The sequence below is a fragment of the Mus caroli genome, unplaced genomic scaffold, assembly GCF_978045245.1.
Source record: "Mus caroli unplaced genomic scaffold, Mus_caroli_1 scaffold_16, whole genome shotgun sequence".
Lineage (NCBI taxonomy): Eukaryota > Metazoa > Chordata > Mammalia > Rodentia > Muridae > Mus > Mus caroli.
The window spans coordinates 26,016,353-26,033,698 of NW_028227271.1; the positions used below are offsets into that span (position 1 = coordinate 26,016,353).

A 17,346-nucleotide genomic window follows, 5' to 3' on the forward strand; every position below is an offset into this window, starting at 1 on the left:
TGCAAGCATGCAGGGCCTTCCTGCTTCATCTACAGTTAACGTCTTCCTCACTGCTCAACGTTGCACATTTTTCCCTCCCCGCTATTTCAGTTTTTAGGGTTCATAACATGCTTGGGCTTTAAAGATGGCATTTCGGTTCTGGACGTGAAGCAAAGGTTAGGTCTGCGAATGTTCGTTGCACCCGGGGTCTGGGAAAGATACCAACAACATCCAGGACCCGCGACTGCAGCTTCCTTTACTGCGCAGGCGCCATTTCAGTGGCGTCACCCCTCTCAGTGTGGGCGAACCCATTCCCAGGAAGAAGGGGCAAGGTGCAGCGAATCCCAAACTCTTTGCGATGGTTCAAGCCATGCTCTGGCCAATCAGAATGCCCCATTAATTCCCGCCTCTGGCTGCATCCTGGTTGGGCTGCGTCTCCAGAGACGCTAGGCGGTGCCCAGCGGTGATTGACAGCGTCTAAAGCCATTATTGGCCAAGCTGAGAGCAGTTAAAGAGCAGAAACCTCTCCGCTTTGTTCCGCGAAGGGAGCCGGTTTTCCCCGCCTCCTTCTTCTATTGGGTGCCTGGAGTCTCTGAGATTATAAGAGCAACCAATCAGGAGACAATATGGAGGGAGAAGGCGGGTTGATGATGGTTGCCAGGAGCCTGTTTGGCGCGACTCTTGGGATCAGAGGACTAGTGGCTGTGTCTCAATTCTTCTTCCGGCCGGGTCTAAGGCTGGACTTGGAACGGGTTCTGCTCCGCCCCACCGGAACCTTTGCAGGCTGCCTGGGGCCTGGAGCCCTCCGTCCACCCAACCCTAGCGCTCGGGCCATCATCCATCCCTCCATCACGGCCTCAGGCCCTGGGGTCAGCTGTCCCCGAATCCTAACCCCCTTTCAGCGTCCCCCAACCCCACGTCTCCGCTAGTACCTGGTTACTATGGTGAAGCTAGCTGCCAAATGCATCCTGGCAGGTGAGTGCTAAATGTGTTTGAACGAGTGGTCCCCAGAGCCCTAGCTGTTCTAACTCGGGCGGTTTTGGTTCACCATCGCGTCCACTGTCTGTCTCCCTTAGGAATGGCTGTAGTGACCAACAGCAGATTCTAGAAGGCGCGCGGGGCGGGGGGATGGGCACCACAGGACACTCCCCCCACCACCACCACCCCTAGGGCACATTTGTAGATGCAGCTGTGTCCCGGTCTCCCTCCCATATTTTGAGACTACCTTCACCAGATAGACTTAACAAACTTGAGCGAACATTTCACTACAAGCATGGACTGTACCCCAGAATCAGGGGTCAGCGGTGCTGGTCCCACTCCCTCTGATGTCAGGAAGATGGGGTGGGGTGGCGCATCTGAGAGAATTAACTTTGAGATTCCCCGGAAGTAAGATGCTTATTATTGTTGACTGTCAGGGAAATAGCCTGCACAGTGCCCAGAGTGTGGGTGAGTATTATATAGATATATACAGAGTGAGTTGGTGGTGCTCACACTCGTGGGCTTGCCTTGAGCCAGTCTGAACATTCGGAAGCCTATATGCTTAGCTTGTAGTCTGGTTGACAGCTGAGCACGTGTGTCTACCGAGGCGACACTGCATGCCAGTGTCATTTGGGGGCATTTCATTTAACCCTCTTGCCACAGCGCCCCCAGGTAGCTTCTGTGATGTGACCTGATGTGACCGAAGCCCTGAGTGGTGTTGCCATGGGTGAACCCCCAGTGGAGGTCGTACACCCCATTCCCAGATTCGCCTGACTTCTGCCTGTGGGTCAGAAGTATTGGCTACTTCTTGTTGTGACAACTTACTGGACCGGAAGTTGGGAGTTTATTGTGCTCACGGGTCCAGAGGACTGCCCATCATGGTGGGGAAGGCATGGTGGCAAGACTGGGAGGCAGGCTGGCCACGTTACGTCAACAGTCAGGAAATGGAGCATGAGCCTTGGCTCTCAGCTCTCTTTCTCCCTTTTATTCAGTCAGGGGCTCCAGCCTGTAGAGCGGTGCCACTCACCTTTGGGGGCAGGCCTTCCCCCTTAACCTAAACTAGAACACTTCTTACAGGCATGTCCAGAGGCTTCCTTGATTCTTTGTAATCAAAAGAATAGCAGGGGTGTCTTTTGATCTTTATTCTACCGAGTAAGAAGTGGGGCAGGGAATGGAGGGTAACGGTACCCGTGATGACTTTTCTAATTTGAAAACGAAAGCGTCATGCATAGAGATGAGTGACAGGTTGTCACTCAGACCCTAGTGCAGCAGAAGGAAGCCAGGCTCTGCAGAGAGTCTGTAGTTCTCAGGGTGCCAGGGGAGGCAGTGTGGTGTAACAAAAGCGGCCAGTCCTTGCCCAGCTCTGTTGCTTTGGACAGTGTTCAGCTTCTGCATGGGTAAGTTGGGGACATTTTTTTTAAGTTAAATTTCATTTTAAGTGGGCGGTTCTGCCTGCTGTTCTCGGCTAGCTCCTCCTTAGCTGGTTAGCTCTCGAGGAGCTCCTGTGGTGAGCCACTCTGCTTAGACTTGCTGTGTGCTGGCCCATGTCACTCCCTCACAGTCTCCTGGCCAAATGCTCAAAGCTGCCAGCCAGTTCTCCTGTAAGATGAGGCAAGCAAGGCCCAGAGCAATGAAGACCCTGATCTTCAGGCTACAGCTTCTGGCTAACTAAAAAACACCTCCAGGCTGTTTTCCCTTGGGAGTATCCAGGGACCACCAGACCCCAATGGAACAACATTCAGATTCTTAATCTCCACACCTCCCTTAAGTGCACATGCGCGCGAGCGCCCACACACACACATACCCTTCCCCTAGCTTTTTCTTCTCACCCCTTTAGGCTCACCGGTCCACACATATAGTCACTCAGCAGATGTTTATTGAGCATCTAGTACGTTGAGTCACCATGCAAGCTGCAGTCGCCCCACGCCCCCACCAGGAAGAGCCCAGATGTGCAAGTGTGACTCGTGGGCCCTTTGTGTACTGTATCAGCCTTGAGTGCCTCAGACACAGCTGCGGCTTCTTTGGCTTGAGAGCGAGCTAGAGGGAGCACCTTTGACAGGCAACTGTGTTTCATTTATTGAACCAACAGCCAGGTGCACCAGACACGGGACACACTGGTTCATTAACTCTGGCAACATTCTGAAGTGGGTTCTTCACAAAAGCTGTTGGCCTAACTTACAGATGTAGCAAAGTGGCCACAGAACACTGAGGCCTTAAGTGGCACAGAGAGAAAGGACAAGTGTGCTTTGCGTGCGTGTGTGTGTGTGTGTGTGTGTGTGTGTGTGTGTGTGTGTTGCGGGGGCTGGGAGAGGTTCAGGGAAGAAAGAGCAAGCACACCTGTCCAGATTTTCTTTCTCTCTTTCTTTCTTTCTTTCTTTCTTTCTTTCTTTCTTTCTTTCTTCCTTTTTTTTTTTTTTTTTTGGTTTTTTGAGACAGGGTTTCAAACCAGTATAGCCCTGGATGTCCTGGAACTCACTTTGTAGACCAGGCTGGCCTTGAACTCAGAAATCCGCCTGCCTCTGCCTCCCAAGTGCTGGGATTATCTATAAGGGACAGCTGGGGACCGTTGGAGTGGTCACCTAGGAGTTGATGGAAGAGCTACGGATGCATGCTGTGGGGAAAATGAGAGGACTCACCACTGGTCTGTTCTTTGACCACCTCTCTGGTGAGGCTGAGCTAGGCGTAGGAGTCACAGAAAGTTAAAGACAGAATCAGTTCCTGACCGAGAGAGACTGGAGTCAACCCGAAGGAGCAGAGACAGGCAGCGGTGGTGCAGACCCAGAAGGAAGTCACTGAGCTAGGCACAGGCCTCTGGAGAGGGGCGATGCCTGGCGGGGACAGCACTCAGCTCAGTCACACTAGGGCATGTGCCACACTGCCGCCGCCAGAACCTGTTTCTTCTGGTAGGGGACTCAGCACAGCCCCAGAGCCAAGTGCAAGCCAGTCCATTTCTGTGTTCAGGACAGACGTGAGTCCCAACAACTACGCTCTACATGAGTGACTGTCGCGTAGAGGCACTGGGGGTAGTCAGGTAGAGGGATCACCGCCTCCAGGGCCGGACAGAGAGAAGCCCAAAGAGGGAGCTCCCAGCTCTGCAGATGATGTGTGAGCTCCTGGGGCAACCTTGGGTTGTGGGGCAAGTGCCCAAAGTGTAGGCTTGAGAGAGAGCCCAGAACCAGAAGGACTGGAGAGGAGACAGCAGGATGGGAAGGAGGTGGTGACCACATCCCCAGCATCCTCGGACAGCGAGGATATTGGGTCCACGGCAGCATGATGAGCAGAAGGAGATAGATGGAGAAATCACTCAGGTCTGTGGTGAGACATGGCAGTGGCCGTGGCCAGTCAAACTACAGAAGAGAGTGGAAGCCCCCATAAGGACTGAAAACACAGCCAGCTTGGGAAGGACCTGGCCTAGGGCAGCAAGGATCAAGGAATGAGAGAAGCCAGGGCTGTGGATGTAGCAGGAGCAAAGCCCTCTCCTCACATGCGTGAGCCCCAAACTAAGATGAGGGGGAGGGTCTAGCTGAGGCAGAAGAGCCAAGATCAGAGCATGGAGGACAGACCCCAGCAGTATACACCTTTGGAAAACTGAAGAGGATGAACATGTGGGGTGGGGGGACACAGAAGAGCAGGCAATGGCGACAGAATAGAGCCTTGCAGGGTCCCCACAACTACGCGACGGGGGTGGGTTGGGGTGCGGACGGCAGTTGGGGATTGCTGCAGGCTACCACCCCATCTAGAGAGTTCACTAGTGAGAGCCCAGGAGTGGCCACCGGACTTGGCAGTTAATTACGAGGTCATGAATAGCCTCCCATGGTGCCTTCCCAAAGCAGTCTGGTCCCCCAGCCCCTGCTGCGGCCCCGGGGAAACCCCCTGCACCCAGCAACCACGTGGGCTCACAGGCTCTCGAGGTTTCCCCGGCTCCCTCGGATGCCCTGCTTCTCAGCTGTGCTGTTTGGCTTTCCGCTTGTCATCCTGTTGCTCCTAGAGTGTGTTTATCAGTTCCCCCGCCTCTCCATGCTCAGATCCCTCCTCGCAGCCCACACAGGAGTCCCGCTGCCAGCCTTGGTGACTGGCAGTCAGCAGAAAGATTCACGAAATTAACCAAAGCCAATCTGTGGGGAATCTCCCAGGGGGAGAAAAAGCCAATTTCCTCCCGGGTTTAGGAACAGAATGGGTGTCAGGATGGTGGTGGCTTGACTCCCATTCTGGAGTGAGGGGGTTATGGAGGCAAGCGTGGAGAAGGAGATGCTGGGGCAAGTGAGACCTGCAGACCCTGAGAGGCCATAGTGAAAAGAACCCGAAGGTGGTATTTGGGGTAGTCAGCCAGACCAGCCTGGTGAAACACGACAGTATTAAAATCTCAGATAAGTTCCCTAGCTTCTGTGAGCCTGGCTGGCTTCACCTGTGACCTCAGTGGCGGTCACAGCACGGGAGGGACAGACTGAGAGTGAAGGGCTTGTGAGGAGAGCGCGGCCCACCGCTGTTCTCTTCTAAGAAGCACCAGCAGGAAACCAAGCCCCGCGTGGCTCACTGGTCCCTCAAAGAGATATGGAGACACCATAATTTGTCTCATATGGGAAAATTGCAGTGGGAAAAGACTGCAGAGTGCCAGTCTGGAGAGGTCAGGCAGAACCGCTGGGAAGCAGACAGAAGACAGCGTTGTTCCAAACGCTGGGAATCAAGAAACACGGAATGGGCGGTGGCAGCAGCCATGGTGATGGTGGTGGTGGTCATTGTGGTCATGGCCACGCCCCTGAGGGTCAGGAACGCAAGAAAGAAAGCCGGTGTCCCAAAACACCTGGGCGATGGAATGAGAATCAGCATCCTGCTCTCAAGGCCAGAAAGATGCAAAGATGTAAAGCAACCAGGTAAGCAGAGGTCAGTGGGGACAGTGAAGAGAGCAAGACACCCTGAGCTGTCCCCATGACAACCCGGATGAACTCTGTATGAAACCACTCCCTCCTACTGTGGAAAAGACCCAGATCTGATCTGAGCCTGAAAACGGACAGGAAACTTTGTTTCTGATGGGGGGGGGGGGGGGGCGCGTCGTCCTGGAACTGTTTATTGAACAAAGAGAGGGAAGGGCCCAGGGGGGCAAAGAGGCCATTGGAGATGACTGAAGATGTGTGTGTGTGTGTGTGTGTGTGTGTGTGTGCGCGCGCATGCCTAAGTCTGGCAGCTCCCTGTTCACCTGGCAGGTCAAGATGGAGTCCATCACTTGAAAATGAGATTTCTCACAGTGTGTGCAACCTCTTGACTTCCTCACTGCCTGTGCAGATGAGAGATCAGGCAGTGGCTCAGCCAGGTGGGGTCACAGGTTGTTGCTCACCCCTTCTGCAGGCCAGACTCTAGAGTGAATTGGAGTTTAAAAGTGACAGGTTTCCCCACAGGATGTGCTTTGGTGAAAGAGTGTAACTTCGGTTGCCAGGGCTCGGAAGCCCTCCTTCACCCCTGTTACCGCTACCTTCTAGGCCATTCTTCTAGTTGACAGGGCTACGGGGTTTATAGAAACATACTCAGGCCTGGATAAGCTTTAAAGATGGATCTCCCGGACCAGTTGCCCTACTGGCGACCCCTCTGCTTCCCACGAGAGCTGCAGACATTTGCTCTGAAAACTCAGCGAAGTTTCTGGTTTCGAGGCAAGCACTCTAGAGCAGGAGGAGGGTTCTCATGACTCATGGGATCCAAGCAATGACTTTTCTTCTGCTCTGGCCCCAGGAGACCCAGCCGTAGGCAAGACGGCCCTGGTGCAGATGTTCCGCAGCGACGGGACCTATTTCCAGAAGAACTACACCCTGGTGAGTTGGAGTCCCCACCTGGCCACTACCGTCATGAAACGTGGCAGTTAACCATGAGAGTGTGACTTGGTAAGATCCCTAGACTACGCCCTAAGAGGCCTGAGAAGAGATGGGGAAATGGCCACCTGGAGATCCAGCCTCCATTGGCCACCAATAAGGGACCAACCAGGATAGCACAGGGTTGCCAGGAACAGTGAAGGGCAGGGACTTGTGACCGCAATTGGCTACTTTATTGGATTCTTTTCCCTACCGCCCTTCTCCACCCTTATCCCTTCAAGGCCCCCAACATTTAACAGGAGAGAAGAAGGTTGGGAGAGAAAGGGTGAGTCCCTATCACTAGAGACTACTTCCTGGTGATTAGGGGCATCGAGTTCCTTAGAGAAAGACCTTTCTCAGGACATCAGCGAGCAGGAACAGAGGGAGCAGCAGCCTCCTCTCTCAGACTATGGTATTTTTCTACCCTCTGAGTAGTCCCCAGAATTCCAAAGGTAACCTATCTTCAGCTGGCAAAGTCGCACCCCCACCAGAGCACGAGGCAAATCACAGTCAGCTGCTGAGGACAGACTGAAGCAGCCCCATATCCCGCACCTGGGATTAAAACAACAACAAAAAATATGAACGTAACATATCTCTATTCTTAAACCAAAATTCTCACTAAAGGGATTGGGAAGTCCTCACGGCCTCTGACTTCTGCTTGGCTGGGAATACCTCCTTCAAGGAAGTGGGGGACTTGGCTCATTCTGATTGCCCCAGTGTGGGGCCCCCTAAGGCCTGTGATCTTGGTGTCCCCTGCAGACAACTGGAGTGGATTTGGTGGTGAAGACAGTGCCAGTTCTTGACACAAATGACAGTGTGGTGAGTGCTACCCTGGCCCTGAAGTCACTTGGGGCTGCTCCTGTGAGCTGGGGTTCCCTCACTCCAAGGGTAATAGAATCATTGAACAAGGACACAGGGAACCTTCGAGGGAGGGCCTAGGGTACCGGGGAGGGATTGGGATGCAGGCCTCACCAAAAGGAACTTGTTATCTTTTATCTGAGTTCTTAATCGGGTCCCTCCAAAGACTCTCACAGCTCTTGGGGGAGACTGGTACAGCATCGTGTCATGTTTGGCCGCTCCCAGGCTGCATTCATCGGATGTGTAAGGAGACATCTGAGCAAAAAGAAAGGCACAGAAGTGCCCTCTGGTGCCACAGGAAAGGCTGAGACAGGAACCACACTGTACAGGGCCAGTCCGTGGAGCAAGGCAGTGCTGCCCTTCAGGGTCTAGAGCCAGGCAGGAGGTTGGGCACCAGGATGGGGCTCAGGGACCTCTGAGGGGGTTTCAAGCAAGCAGCATCTGGGAGGGTCTCCACCTGGGCTGTGAAGGCTCAGAACTCTGTGTACAGAGCACGTGTTCACTGCCTCAGATCAGTGACAGGCTGTCCTACTTTAAGCGCCTTCCCCAGGCCTCCTCAGCGACCTCCTTTACCAAGAATTGTTAGACGATCTGAGAGTCCATTTGGTTAACAAAGTACAGAGTGGCCTTTTGGACACCAGGACACTTGCCAGCCTGCTTAGCATTCTGTCTTGCCAGGTGGGCAGTCAGCCTCCTCCCCCCTCCCTGAGATTTTTGTGCTTGGGGTTGGGCAAGGTGAGCCACCTGCCACCCAGGTCACACCAGGTAGACAGAAGCCTATACCTCTGCCTCTCGGACACTCTGGACTGTTCTTGCCATCTCTCTGGGGCATCAGAGAAGGTAGTGTACGTGTGAAGGCAGCCATGCGCATGGGCATGCTCACTCGCTCTCCACGCAAGCCTCATGTATGGGAAGCTGAGTGGGACAGCTTGGCCCAACCCTCCCTGCACTCTCTTCTGACACGAGCTTTTCTGGTCCCAGGAACTCTTCATTTTTGACTCAGCTGGCAAGGAGCTGTTCTCTGAAATGCTGGATAAGTTGGCAAGTAGTGTGTTGATTTTTTTTTTCTTTTCCTTCACTACCCACTTCCACCCAACCCCTTGTCCCTGTGGGGCTCCTGGTGGGGATGCCCCAGGAGCATCAGAAGTGGCCAGGCAGGATCTTCTAAGGGGCATCCCTGCTACTGGGTCTTTGAGCCACATGGTAAATATAGATGTTCCTCCTTACCCATCATGGTCAGCCCCAGCTCCAGAATGTGCCAGGAGCCACGAAGCTGGTCAGTCCTTGTAGCTGCCTGCCCCCCGAGCCTGCTGGTTTTAATAGCCCTGCCTGAGTGTCTTTCAACCCTCCCCAGGCTCCCAGGACAGGACCACTTATCCCTTCCCCTCTAAGGAGACCTAGAGCCAGAAATGAGGCTCTGCCCTTTCTACCACACCAAGAAGGATCATACATAGCATTGGGCTTATTCTGCTGGGCTGGCCTCCTAAGGAGACTAGGACATAGGACTCTGCAGGCCCCACAAGGTCACTGGTATCCCAGACAGAATAGGGCCTACTTGTATGGGGCAGTAGTACCCAAAGCCTGTGCATCAGAGGGAAGGTTCACAGCCCAGGCAGGGGCATCCTGTGGTCTCATCATGGGCAGGTGGCAGGATCTTTAGGGACTCAAGAGTCCTCCCACCTCTAGGCCAACAGCCCTCAGCCTGGAATCCTAGCTCTTCATTGGGTGACAGAGCCCCTTCCAGGTGTTAATGTTGTGTGTATTAGGTTGATGGCAACACCATACAAGAAGCCAGAGTTTTTGAAAAGCCCACCCTTATAAAGAAGAGCCAGGAACTAGACAATGGAGGAAGTGTGCCCTTTGCAGCCTACAATTTGGGAGAACACCATAGCCTTGTGGTATTGGGCTCCCAAAAGAACTGGGGTGCATGAGTTAGTAGAACCAAGACAGACAAGAGAGGGTGGCAAACAGCCCTGACCTGCCCTGCCTGGCTGCCCCTGGAGCCTGTCACACGGGACCAGTCAGCATCCTCTCTGAGCTGTTTGCTTCGGCTACAAAGTAAGACTCTCCCAGACAACCTTACTGACTGGGGCATCTCAGTGATTGACAGGCAGCTCCTGATGAGAGGTGCCTGCCTCTGCCAGCCACTGCCATCTTCTGGGTAGAGATTCCCCCAACCCAGGTTCAAGTTCCTCTTTCTCTTGCTTGTCCCTCATGAGTGCCACTGCACCTGACATCCCTTCATCTGTGGTGACCTGTGGCCATCTGTGGGTGGGACAGTTTCTCAGCTCACACTCCTCCCTTACCCGCCTCCCCCAAAGCCCATTTTTCTCCCCCTCCCCTCCCCTGTCCCCATCCAAGAGTCCCTGTCACATCCCTGAAACAGGCTTCTCCTGTCTCTCGCTTAGTGGGAGAATCCCAACGTCCTGTGCCTTGTCTATGATGTGACCAATGAGCAGTCCTTCATCAGCTGCACCAAGTGGCTGGAGAAGGTCCGGTCTCAGACTTCAGGCATCTCCCTCCCAGGTATCAAACTGTAGATGGGCCTTTCTCCAACTCTGACTCCGTCCTTCAACTCAAGGGTCTCATCAGGTCGCTGTGCAAGCCATGGTGGAAATAGAACAGGAGCCTGAATCCCTGAATCTCTGACCTCAGCGTCCTTGCTCAGCCTCTAAATGGTCTTGAAAACCTCCCGAGCATGGGGGTGGGGAGACGATGCCACCCACCAGGCAGAGCTGGGCGGGCTGAGATAATAAGAAGGGAAGGCGTTGTGTTCTGAATGGATGTTTCCAGAAAGCTAACTCCAGGGAAGAATCCCTCATCTCCTCCTCTACACTGGGCACAAGTTACATTCCATCCCGGTTGTCACTCCTGCGCGCTTTAAATCAGTTTCTCATCCCTGTGTGAGATCAACAAATTCTCCTCATTAGAGGCCAGGGAAAGCGGCCTCCAGAGATGGACTGAGAAATTAGCGCAGCCAAGGCAGCTGGGAACGGAGCTCAATTACCTGAGTCCCTGAGTCCGAGCCCAGGCCCGAGATTAGCATTAATGACCATGTCCGATGTTGGCTCCATGAGCTGAGAATTAGCACAAATGCTCTTCTAAACCTGATCCAGGCCTGCCTGGCGCTTCCAGCCCTAAGGAGGTGAGGAATATAGATATATTTTTGAAGCCACGCGCGACAGCTCTGAGCCGAGCTGCCTGTGCACAGCAAAAACAGTCTGTCTTCTGTGGCCCTGGGGGACCTTCCCTGCTGGCACATATCCCCTCAAGTGGGCAGCTTCTGTCACTTGATGTGTCACACGCCCCTCTCTCTGCCACCAACCTCCCACCCTGCCACCTCAAAACCTAATATCATGGTTATTTCTTTTGAGCAGGTGTTTTAGTGGGAACTAAGACAGACCTGGCTGGCCGACAAACAGTGGATTCTGCTCAGGCCCAGGTATGGGCACTGAGTCAAGGCCTGGAATTCTTTGAGACATCTGTGGTGAGTTCCCCCAACCCTCTGAGCCACTGGGATGGGGGCCCCAGTGCTAGAGGTTTGATCATGACCTGGGACGCATCAAGTGGTTCTGCCACCAGATGCAAAATCTAAATTAGAACCGATGCTCACATTCTGCCCAGGGTCTCTGCTCAGTGTGTGTCGGAGGGGGGGGTCTTCTGTATGGCACACTGTGAAGCAGGACAGACAGCCTACCCTGGGCAGAGCCGTGTGCATCTCTCTTGGAAAGACTTTGAAGTATGGGGAGAGGGGGTTGTGAGGGGCATTCCATTTTCCTGACCCTTGGACTCCGAGAGCTGCAGAAGGCCATGCATGTTTCAGCAGAGCCTACCGTGTAGTTCTGTGAGACAGGATTGGCCCCCCCAGTTCCAAATTCAGCATTCAAGTTAAAAAAAAAATGAGTAGCCCCAGGCCCACCTGACAGGGTACACCCAGCCCCGGGATTCCCCCCCCCCACCTTCTCTCATATCAGAGGAGCATCTAGTGTCATTTTTGATATAAGAGTTGTCTTGCAGCGGGAGACTCCAAATGATGGGCAGCTGCCATCAGAGTTGTGTAGCACAGTGAAATGCCTTCTGACATCTGGAACCTTGAAAGTTGTGGCTTCCGGCCACATGATTCTGATCACACCAGTCAGATCCCTGCCCTGTGTCCCTGTCCCCCCCACCCCCCAGGCATGAGGGTGGCCTAGACACCACTAGTCTCATAAGCAGCCACGGACCTCACGCAGGAAGTTGCCAGAGAGTCCTGTTAGGCCTGCAGTGGCTATGTCGTATGGGGTCTCACTTTAGGGTCTCTAGACCCAACTACATGGCTTTCCAAAAATCGTCAGCAAGAGAAGCGCATACCCTGGGTGTCACCTCCTCCAGCTGCAGGCTCTGTCATGCCTACGAAGCAGCCTGAGCCAGCACTCTTGTTGCTGTGTGGATGTGGGCATCTATAGTGTCTCTCACTGGCACACTTCCCCAGACAAGGCATCAGCTTCCAGGGCAAGTGTTCTGCCTTCCAAGGGCAAGAAGCCGAACTGCCTCTGGGACCCTGAGCTTGGGATATGTGCTGTGGGGCCTCAGGCTCTTCACCTGTAGATACAGGGCTAGGAAGCTGCCCTTAGGGCTCATCACACACAGGAATGAAAAACACCTAGCACAAAGTCTAGTGCCCCGTAAACACTCACCATGCTAGTGTTTCAGTCAACGATCCCTTACTACAGGGTTTTTAACTGTTACTCCTTACTCTAAACCCCAGGGCCAGTGGCTGGTACAGAGGTAGACGTCACCCCTGTCTCGAGTCCGATTATCACAATGCTGGATTAGTTCAACTGAAATAGCTCCTACTACCCAGGGTACCCGGTCGAGCCAAGCCACATACCTTTGAGCAAGCAGCAAGCCGTATGCCTACAGCTCTAGCAGTAGCTCCCCGTCCCCTCCCTCCTCTGCCTTCTTCCGTCACATCCCTCCCCCTCCTCCAACGCCCCATATTTCCTAGAAATTAAAACACATCCCAACCCATCATCAGTCAGCCACCCAAAGCTACCGGTCAGCTTCCGGCTCAGGTGTCGGGAAGGATGCGCATAAATTCTGCTTGAAGAGGCTGCGGTTGAGCGCGCTCCGTATTAACTGTGCGAGTTAACTAGTCCCCCTTGAGTTGCTGCTAACAGGGGCACCACTGGCGGCTCGGTTAAGAAAGCCGTAATTAAAAAGGGAACATAACCCAACGTGGTTTGAGATGCTGCCAAACCTGCCCATCCCCTCCTCCCTTCTTCCAGTGTGCAGCTGCCTCGGGGAGAGACCTCCGTGGTCCTTTGGCTCTCAGACACCTCTCCGAGTCTTGACATCTCCAGGCCCCACCACACCCCCACAACAGTCCAAAAGGAATTCCTTTGAACAAAGTTTAAAGGGTTTTCAAAACCCAAATCAAAATCCACTATTTCCCCCACTGAGGTGGGATGTTGCATAAAGTACAAGAGCAGGGCCACGCCCCTCCTCTTGGTGAGGAGGCGCACCCTCCCAGGCAGCCGAGGGTCCACCGCTTGATTAGTGTTGCAAAGATTGTTTCCAACCTCATAGCAACCAGACAAGGCAGCTGTTCCTGTCTCTGTTGTTCAATTAGCAGACGGACTCAGAGAAGCCTCACGTTTCTCTCTCTCGGTGCACAGCTAAGGAGAAGTAAAACCAAGACCAGAGTGCAGCCCTGTCCACCTGTAAAGTCAGGTCTTCCAAGAGTTCGAACCCTTGACCCCTGAGCGGACCTGCTCGGGAGCTCTCGGCGACAGAATTCTAGGTCAAACCAAGAGCTAGTCTGAGCCTCCTCCAGACATCATCTCCCAAACAGCCTGCTCCGTCAGTGTCCAAACTGTGCACAAGATGATAATTAGTCATCGGATAAAAGGGCTTCTGTCGCTGGCGGGCCCCCTTAATGCGTTTGGAAAATGGTTCAATTTCCATCTATTTCCAGGCTCTCCACGGTGTCTGTTGGGGCTCCTGGGCATTGAATTCCTTACATTTCATGATGGGTTCTCCCAGCTAGTGCTTTGGAGAGCTTTCGACTCCCGTCTAAAAAGCCTCCCACAGGGTCTCACCACCTCCTTCCCTCCACCGTGCTTGAGGACACTTTGGTTGGGAGGGGGGAGGGAAGCTGTTCAGTGACACTGACTGGCCTGGCCATGATGCCACACAAGCAGAAGTGAGAGGCTCAAGTGCCCTCACACAGGCAGTCACTGGGCACTGCGCCCTGCCCAGTGACCCCCCGACCTGCACTTCCTTCTCCCTGGCTGTGGGGTCCAGACAGCTTTCTCCCCCAGGCAGGCCTGATGCACTTCTGTCCTTTTTATGGCCACACCATTAAACAGTCCCCTGCCTGGGATCAGGGTCCAGTGTCCAGCTAGGCCACTCCACCCTCATGGTTTCATCCACTCCTCCCAAAGTGTGGCCACACTGACTTCTGGGATATTCCTCCCGTTCCATCAGGGACACTTCAATGCCTCTTATCTGGGCTGCGCCTTTGCCAGCCGCTGAAAAGCTTTCAGCCAAGCCCTTGTAGGCTCTTAGCTGCAGCTCCTGTGTGGTAGTAGGTTCTGCCTGCCACTTTGTTCATTAAAATGCCAGGCCTTATGGTGGTGTGTACCTGTAATCCTACCACTTGGGAGGCCAAGGTGGGAAGGTTAAGAATTCGAGGCCAGCCTGGACTGCATAGCAAGAACCTATCTTAGAATGATGGTGATGATGATGGTGGTGGTGGTGGTGGTGATGATGGCAATTAGGGACGTGCCTCAGGTGGTAAAATGCTTGGGTAACATGCAGAGTACTCTTGAGTGTGGTCACCAGCACCGTGGTACATACCTGTAATCCCAGAATTCCAGAGGTAGAGGCAGGAGGATTAGAAATCCAGTCAGCCTTGACTATCATGAGTTCCAAGCCAGCCTAAGTTACATGAGTCCTTATCTCATGAAACAAATGAAAAAGCAGTCTGGGAGACTGGCTCCTGTGCTGGGTCACGTGGCATTGCAACATTAGGCCTGATTTTTAAAAAACTTGAGGAATGGGAACACAGACAGAGAAAACAGACACCCACATTTCAGGTGAGCCGTGGCCACAGTGTCAGGAGGAAGCTGTGTGTGTGCAGGCCCCCTCTCTCCCCACAGCCCCATATGACCTCAACCTGGAGGCCACACCATTGACTCCTCTTAGATGCAGCGTAAGGCAAGCTCCTGAATTTTCCCGATCCTCTGGACAATAGAAATGTCCTCTGGGCACCTTTGGCCACTCCAGCTCCGCCAGTGTCACCCCAGGGGTCAGGGATGAGGAAACCTGTCAGGCCACCAGCAGAGAGCCAGTTCTGCATCTTCTAAGGTGCCCTCACCACTCCCGCTCCCGTGGGAGGAGCCATGCATTCTTGCTGGGATCCGGCACCATCCCGGAAGTCTCAGTTTATTCCTTTGAAATCAGCCTCTTTACACTTGGCCCTACCGGGCCGGCCGCCCCACTGGCCTTCCTGGTCTCTAGAATGAGTAGAAGGACTCTTCTGCAGCCTGGCATAATTGAGTAGGGGGCTGAGTGTGCTGCACCTCTCCTGGCTGGGCTGTGGCCAGACTTTCTCCTATAACACATCTGTCTGCTGTTCTGCATCAGCCTTTGGTCCTCTGTCAGAGCTAAGTAAGGGGACTCATCTTCACGTCCTCCACACAGAACCCTAGTGGCCACAAGGATGGTTCTACAGGTAGACGTCAGCCCTGGCTCCACCCATCACACATATAGCTGGCAGCGTGTCCTTTCTATCTCTCAGTTTCCCTATAAAAGCTACACCGTGACAGCAGCTGCCCAAACTGCGTGAAGATGCTCCGACACCAAGTGTCAGGGGCCCGAAGGGAGGGAAGCCTCTAGCATGTGCCTGCTTCCCCGGACTAAATTCTCACGCCCCCTCTCACCTCTTACAGAAGGAGATGGATAATTATGAGGCCCCGTTCCACTGTCTGGCCAAGCAGTTCTACCAGCTGTACCGGGAGAAAGTGGACATATTCCATACCCTGGTGTGAGGGTGCAGCGGACTGTCCTGAAGGGCTGCCCACTCTGGCGTGCCGCTGCTGCTGTGAACCCAGCAGACCATTGTCTTTCCAGGAGACAGAAGGTGGGATCACCTGGGACTTCTCAGTATCCACCACGATTTTCAATAAAATGAGAAGAGCAGCAACAGCTTCCGTTCTTAGTTGGGTGGAGGCTGTGTCTTTTCTGAAGCTTCCCTGCTCAATCACAGAGCACGCCTGACCCCTGTTTCTGCCTTTTATGTATAGGGCCTGCCTGCTCTGCAAGCCCCCTGGAGGCCTTTAGTACAGAGGGCAAACCCCAGGCTGGTTAGGACGTAACCATGAGCTGCTGCGGCCCCAGTCCATGGAAGCACCCCTGTCTGGAGGACCTCCAGGTTCCACACTTCCTTGAGGGGCTACTGTTCCTGGGAAAACAGTGACCCCTGCTTGCTTCTCTGGGTGCCCGCTGCTCAGCATGGGGTTCAATCAGCCTCTCACAGCTACACCACTGAGAACCCCGCATTCACAGATAGGAGAAAGATGGCCTCTTCCTGTAAGGGCCACCTCTCTACTCAGGAGCTGGGCAGCTGTGTCTCCCTCTGCATTGAGCTAGACAGGGCTTTCTGTGCTGTCACGGTCACCAGGTTAGTCCTGAAACACCATTTAACCCTTTTTCTCCCCAGTGAAGGCCTGTCCACACCAGGGGTGTGGCTACAGGCTGGCACCCATGGCCTCCTGGGAATCTCAGTCTTCCCTGGAGACCTCTGCTTCCTCCACAACCTCCTGGCCCACAGGACTTTGTCTCACCTCCTGTCCCCAGACTTCTCTATTATGGGAGAGTGTGTCATACCAACAGCACTAGCTAAGGGGGTCCAGCCCCTGGCGTGTCCCCTGTGATAATGGCCATGACGGAATGGCTTTGGTTGCTGCTGGTGATCCACCACTGTCCCTACATGAGCTAAGCACATTACATGCATCCATCGATTCTGTCCTTTACAGCATGGAGTCTGTTAATATCCCACTTCTACAAATGACAAGCTGGAAGGAGAAAATGAAGCTCAGCCAAGGGGCAGCAGAGCCAGAACGCTCCGCACCAGAGCCAGCAGCTCCTGGTTCCCCTCTTCCCTCCCCCTGAGCTTGGTGGGAGCTGCAGAGGCCATGCTGCCTGCAGAGGGGGAAGGTCAGACTTTGTGCCAAGGTCACAGGAAGAAAAGACTACTGTGTGCAGGGCATTCTGGCCCAGAGCAGCTGCCAACACCCCAGCCCTCACATCTCCCTCCCTTGTGCCATTACGCCTTAGCATGCACTGACTGTGGCCACCACAGGCTGGCAACTTCAGAAAACCACAGCTGAGGGTTGACTGTAGGCCAGGCACATGTCTAGACACCAGCAAGGCCAGGCTACAGAAAGTCCTCAGTGTGTAGCCAAGAGAATGGGAAGCATTTGCCATCACCCTAAAACTGGTTCCTGGGTACCTCTTCTCCCGACTTCTGTGTGATCAAGGTGGCCAATGTGGAATTAAAATAGGCCACTTCTTTTCGCCCTCAGAAGCTAGTGAAGGAAGTCCCCCAAGGATCCTGCAGCTAGGGGCATCGCCAAGAAGAGGTACTGGCACTAGGCTTCCTGGCTGGAGGCCAGGGAGCTTGCAGAGCTGGTGACAACTGCAGACTGGG

General features: G+C 53.9%; 1 protein-coding gene across 1 annotated transcript; it reads left to right on the forward strand.

Annotated features, from left to right (window-relative positions):
• Positions 1-637: 637 nt before the first annotated feature.
• On the forward strand, positions 638-15,836 carry Ift27 (intraflagellar transport 27). The gene is made up of 7 exons (XM_021183615.2): positions 638-954; positions 6,679-6,758; positions 7,554-7,613; positions 8,634-8,693; positions 10,061-10,178; positions 11,030-11,139; positions 15,587-15,836. Exons 1-7 carry the CDS (start codon positions 921-923, stop codon positions 15,683-15,685), a joined length of 561 nt encoding a protein of 186 aa, XP_021039274.1. The 5' UTR covers positions 638-920; the 3' UTR covers positions 15,686-15,836.
• The last annotated feature ends 1,510 nt before the right edge of the window (positions 15,837-17,346 follow it).

Bases quoted from the DNA above. Each gene is read 5' to 3' on its own strand.
- Ift27 (XM_021183615.2), top strand. From the start codon at position 921: ATGGTGAAGCTAGCTGCCAAATGCATCCTGGCAG. The intron at 955-6,678 runs GTGAGTGCTAAA...CTCTGGCCCCAG, and splicing joins TGCCAAATGCATCCTGGCAG to GAGACCCAGCCGTAGGCAAG. The intron at 11,140-15,586 runs GTGAGTTCCCCC...CACCTCTTACAG, and splicing joins AATTCTTTGAGACATCTGTG to AAGGAGATGGATAATTATGA.